Consider the following 5,413-nt stretch of genomic DNA (forward strand, 5'->3'; position numbering starts at 1 on the left):
ACATGAAGGAAAAAAATAACAATAGTTTATAGTTCAGTTGATTAAGAGTATTCGTTCATACACTTGAGGTCTGTGTACGAATTCACCTCCTAATAGTTTAGATGACAAAGTATCAATTGACTAAATGTGAAATTACATATGTAGGACATCCAAAATCTAGTTTTTGAGTCGGTAAAGATTGATGAATGTTCAGCAAGTTTTAGGTGATCATGATAGATGGTAGGTGAAATTAATAAACTCCCATTTTAGTTCTTAGAGTTGGTAAATGAGAAGGAGGTCACTGTCATGAGGTAGGTTCAGTTTGATCATCTTTGACCACATGAGGCGGCCATGAAGTTTCCTTTCATGTCACAACATTCACTTCTGGGCTCAATTTCATAACCTTCCCTTTGGACCTATTATTTTTCAAATTTTCTTATCCAATCAGCGCAGCCCGTTGCATATGAAAATGTTTTACTTAATTAGAATGAGAATAAGGAATCTAGAATGAAAAATTTTATTTGAACCCATCTAACATATTTCTACATACAACTTATTTTCTACACTCATATTACTTTTAATTAAATTATCGATATCTCTTTATACCCAAATTTATTACTTAAATTACCCTCACAAACCCAATTCAATTTATAAATTTATCTTTACTCCCATTTAGAAATAAAAACTCAAAAACCAGTGTTCTGCATCTTATTCAAGAATTATTTGATGAGATGAATGAAAAGGATGAGGTCACTTATGGCCCATTAGTTTCGGGGTACATTTTTCATGGGTTTGTTGACAAAGCCGTAGTTGATTTTCGAGATAGTAAGAAGCCAAAGTTAAGTAATTGGAATGCTGTGATTTCTGGTTTAGTTCAGAACAACTGGCACGAAGAGGCATTAAATTTGATTCGCGTAATGCAGGCATGCGGTAGCAGACCAAAGACCGTGGCATTTTCAAGTATTCTTCCCACAGTATCGTATTTATCAAATCTGAAAGCCAGGGAGGAAGTACATGCTTTTGCTGTTAGAAACAATTTAATTTGTCTATGCACAAAGGGATTTTGATCAAGCAAAAATCAGTGTGCTGCAAGTGCTATTATACATCGATACTCATGCAAGGTTGAGTTTTCTTTACTAGGCACAAAGGGATTTTGATCAAGCTATGTAAGAGCTTAATCATTTGGACATCAATAATCTCAGCCAATGCATCCACAAAGGTGCTGATACGTCTCTTGGCCTCCTTTATGAGATGCTGAATAGCATGGTTCAACTAGAACAAGTGACATTTACAACATTATTAACATCTTGTGCAAATCAGTGTTTTTCAAAATCATCATCCATCGGGTAGGGTTTAAAGCGACATTTAGCTAAAATGAACATAGGATAAAGATTGCATAATAGTAAGGTTTGATTATTGAATGTGAGTTTATTGATAAATTTTAATTTTATTGTTAGTTTTATCTTGTGTTTGATGGTAATTATGCAATAAAGTAAAAAAAAAAACAATTCACATTTAAAATTTAAGTTGGGTGTAGAAAGAGGTTATATGGGTTTAAATAAAATTTCTCATCGAGAATTTAAGAATAAGAGAAGTACGGAGTTCTTAATCGATTTGATTTTTAATTTTTCGGTATTAGATTATGAAACTTAAGGAAAAAGAATGAGAATTATTCTCATTCATCTTATTCCCTATAAATAAACATATTATTAATTTATGTATTCAAATATGCTAATTTTTATCATTATTTAAGGGAAGTGTTATTGGCACTCCAAAAATCTCATTTTACACTTCTCATAAGTGTATTTTTCTTTCCTAATATAAAAAGTTTGGAGTGCTAATAACAATTTTCTTAATTAATAGCTCACAGTTTAACAATGCGTAAAATAAATTACAGTTACAATTTCAACAAACTCATGTTCTTCAAGTAACTCTTTCGATTTTTTATTACTACTACACTTTAGCAAAACCACATAAAAGAGAGAGAAAAAATCCTCCTAAATAAAAGATTACGGAGAGCAAAAATGTAAATGGAAATCAAGAGTGATTAATTAGGCCACAAGACAGCTCCATAAGGAGGATTGCAGCTTCAGCAACATCCTGAGGAAACACTCGTTGAAAACCCAAACCTTTGAAACAAATCTTATTATTATTACTATTAATTTTGTTGTTGGGAGATACTGATGGAGTGTCGGTGACGATGAGCTTGCTCTTGTTCTTGCTATGGCTTCCCCGCGGTTTCTTCTCCTTGTTGGCCACCTTACCCTTGGTAGATGAAGTGTCAGTGGCGCCGACTACAAACCCATTTGCAGCAGCCGCCGCAGCCTCTGCCATGGCTCTTCTCGCTTTCCTCTGTCGGATTCCACATGCATTGCACAGCGACTGCAACAAACACATATACACACACATGAACCCAAACATGTATTTGCTTATTTATCTCTTGTCAAACAGTAAATTAATTTGAACCATTAGTCATGTTTATTTATGTGTCAGTAAGTTCGGTTCAGATTCAGTCTCACAATATAAAAATCTTAGACAGCAACTACCTTGGGGCCGCGAGGACCGCTCCTCCAAAGTGGCGTTGTGCTTGTGTTACAGTCAGAACAAACCCTAACAGCTGGAGTAGTTTTGGTGCTATTTCTGGAAAAGCTGGTTTCATCACTGTTTTCTTGATACTGAACAACTCGGAATTTATGCTCAGCTATCTCCGCAGCTGCAGGTATATGATTTCCAGTGGTACCGGCCGGCCCGAGATCCGGGTTGGTCATCTTTTCCATCAACCTCATCTTGGAGGACATCCATTTTACTGCCCTTGGCCTAATATTATTATTACTTTTACCCTCCTCTTCTCCTCCTCTACCATTGATCTCCCTTTCATGATCAGCATATGCCGACATCAATCTATGGTCCTTGTTGCTTATAACGTCCACCACATGAGGCTGAACTAAAGAAGATGACGAGGATGCTTGATCATAAATACTTGTTCCACAATCCCGTATGTGCTTATCAACCTGAGATAAAAAAATAAAAAATAAAAACAAAAAAAGAGAACAAACGTGGCTTTTGGAGTCTCGGACAGAAGTCTTTGTTAACCTACTAATTGATTAACAATTTATCTAATGTAATTATGAGTGTGTGTCGTACATGCATGTGACAATAATACAATGATACAAAACGCTAAAAATTAGAGAACGAATATGGCTTTTGGAGTCTCGGACAAAAAATCAATCTTATATATATATATATAGATGGTAGCTAATTCTGTGAGAACGAATAATTCATTTGCCTTTTAGTTTTAACTTTTATCTAAGAAAAACCCCTCAAAATTAATCAATTATGAGATCATCAGATCACAGAAGTACCAAGTTTGATCATGGACTTGTGAAGAATCAATTAAAGGAAGATCGAGCTATATGAAAATTTAATTAAGATAATTAAGTTTAATATATATGTTCGTAGCTATATAGCTAGGTTTTCTTACCTTGTGATGGTATAATAGTGATTGACCATGACCAAGAGTAGTGGTAGTAGTAGTGGTGCTAGAACTCCCAGCTCTTTGATCTTCAAAGGAGTCGAAGAAAGTAGGAAATGATGAGATCAGAGAAGAACATGATGAAGCTGCAGCTTGATTAGTATATGATGATGATATAAAAAGTTTCAGGCGTTGATCCTGATCATTTGCTTGCTCGACATGGGATAAAGGAGAGGATGGTGGGTTCAGATAGACTGGAGTCATCATGTGAGGGAGAGAGAAAGAGAGAGAGATCTAGAGAGAGAAGAGAGGGAGAGAGAGATCTAGAGAGAGAAAGAGAGGAGGGAGATCTAGGGCGAGAAAGAGAGGGGTTAAAAGGGTGTTGTGTGTCGAGTGTCCAGCAAAGGAGGACAATATGGGATAGGGTAAAGGCTGATCAAAAGGTCCTGAGATATTCTGAAGTCTTATAAGAGAGAAAGAGCAAGAATCCGAATAGAGAGAGAGACAGAGAGAGACAGAGAGAGAGAGAGAGACCTGAAAGGCTGAAAGACATTCACGTGACATCGTGTCAAGAGGACTCAGATAGATAGATAGATAGATAAACAAGCTGCTGCTGCCGCAAGAAAATGACAAATACAAAGGAGCTGTTGAACTCGCAATGGCACTCCAGTACAGTATGTATGACAAACCCTATTAATTTTCTGCGGTTTTCAACCCCCACTATTTTATACAACTTGATAATAAAAAATTCATCAAATACATACATACACGAGAGATTTTTTTAGTATAATCGGTACACGGAGTGATACACCACGTGTCACTATACAAATAGTGAGATGTGTGCTAAAAAAGTTAATAACTTAAAATATAAAATTTATCACCACTCCTATTAAAACATGTGATGTACCACTTGTATTCCCTTCATAACTAAAAATTTCTCACATACAACGCACAACATGTAAAACTTTACCGCGCGTAAAATTCTATTTATCATGTGCGTGTTGTGTGCGTGTGTGAGGTCTTAGCTAGGGTTTTAGAGGTTCAAGTATCTATACTCATCACTGTTATTCCTCTGTGCACTGTTAACATCTTCTAAGTGTTCTCTCACAAGTAGTCACCGCCAATACACTTTTTTCTTGTTTAGAGTATACGTAATAAGATCTTAATCTTTTCGTTTTTATAATACAATCTTATTCCTCTTCTCAAACTGGCAATAGCTAGAAGATCTTATATATGCTATTGTTTTTCCAATTTCGAGTTTAAATTTTGAACGTTCACAATTCAATCTAACTAATATGTGAGGACCTATAAATGTCTCACATCGATAGTCAGGAAGATTTTGTCCAATTAGATCTTTTAACAGCTTGATATATGTTCGGCAACAAAGTGAAATTTCAACTTCCTTCAATGTATAGATTAAAAAATAAGTAGTTTGAAGAATAGATTAGTACTCAGAGAAATTAAACCTAGAAAACTGTGCAGATATATATGAAGAGATTGGTATGGAATGGAATGTATATGGATAGCCTATTTGCATATGGGAGCGTCTCTCATGATCTCATCCTTAACCTTGCCAAAACTCATCAAATGCTGGCAAAGGCTACAGACAGTGACAACCTCTCCTTCTCTCTCTTTCAATTTCTGATATTTTTCTTTCATTGCTCATCTTTATATTTCGATCTCCCTCTGTCCTTTTTTTTTTTTCTCACACTGATGACCAGGTCACATGGAGCAAGTAATGATTACTTCATCTGAAGGATATATGAAGGCAATTTCATTATATTCATTTATTTAGTCGTCTCACAAGATTTATCCGTTAATTCTTGTCCGTTTCTAATTCGAAAAATCTTTGCTGCATTTTATAAGATCACATTGGTTTATACAGTGGTGCAGGACCAGGGGACCCCTTTTAAATCTAAAGCTGGCTGCGAGCACAATACCACTTGGTGAGGTTTGTTCTAC

The 5,413-nt window shown here is 35.6% G+C and overlaps 1 protein-coding gene across 1 annotated transcript; it reads right to left on the reverse strand.

Annotated features, from left to right (window-relative positions):
* Positions 1-1,918: 1,918 nt before the first annotated feature.
* Positions 1,919-3,943, reverse strand: LOC137716857 (putative GATA transcription factor 22). The gene is made up of 3 exons (XM_068456219.1): positions 3,461-3,943; positions 2,526-2,990; positions 1,919-2,361 (listed from the first exon to the last, which is right to left on the reverse strand). The coding sequence occupies exons 1-3, from the start codon at positions 3,716-3,718 to the stop codon at positions 2,017-2,019; spliced, it is 1,068 nt and encodes a 355-aa protein (XP_068312320.1). The 5' UTR covers positions 3,719-3,943; the 3' UTR covers positions 1,919-2,016.
* Between the last annotated feature and the right edge of the window lie 1,470 nt (positions 3,944-5,413).

This window comes from Pyrus communis, chromosome 15 (genome assembly GCF_963583255.1).
Source record: "Pyrus communis chromosome 15, drPyrComm1.1, whole genome shotgun sequence".
NCBI lineage: Eukaryota > Viridiplantae > Streptophyta > Magnoliopsida > Rosales > Rosaceae > Pyrus > Pyrus communis.

Coding starts and splice junctions, on each gene's coding strand:
- LOC137716857 (XM_068456219.1), bottom strand. CDS start 3,718: ATGATGACTCCAGTCTATCTGAACCCACCATCCTCTCCTTTATCCCAT. Junction 2,991..3,460: donor CACTATTATACCATCACAAG/GTAAGAAAACCT, acceptor TTTTTATCTCAG/GTTGATAAGCACATACGGGA. Junction 2,362..2,525: donor GCGGTCCTCGCGGCCCCAAG/GTAGTTGCTGTC, acceptor TGTTTGTTGCAG/TCGCTGTGCAATGCATGTGG.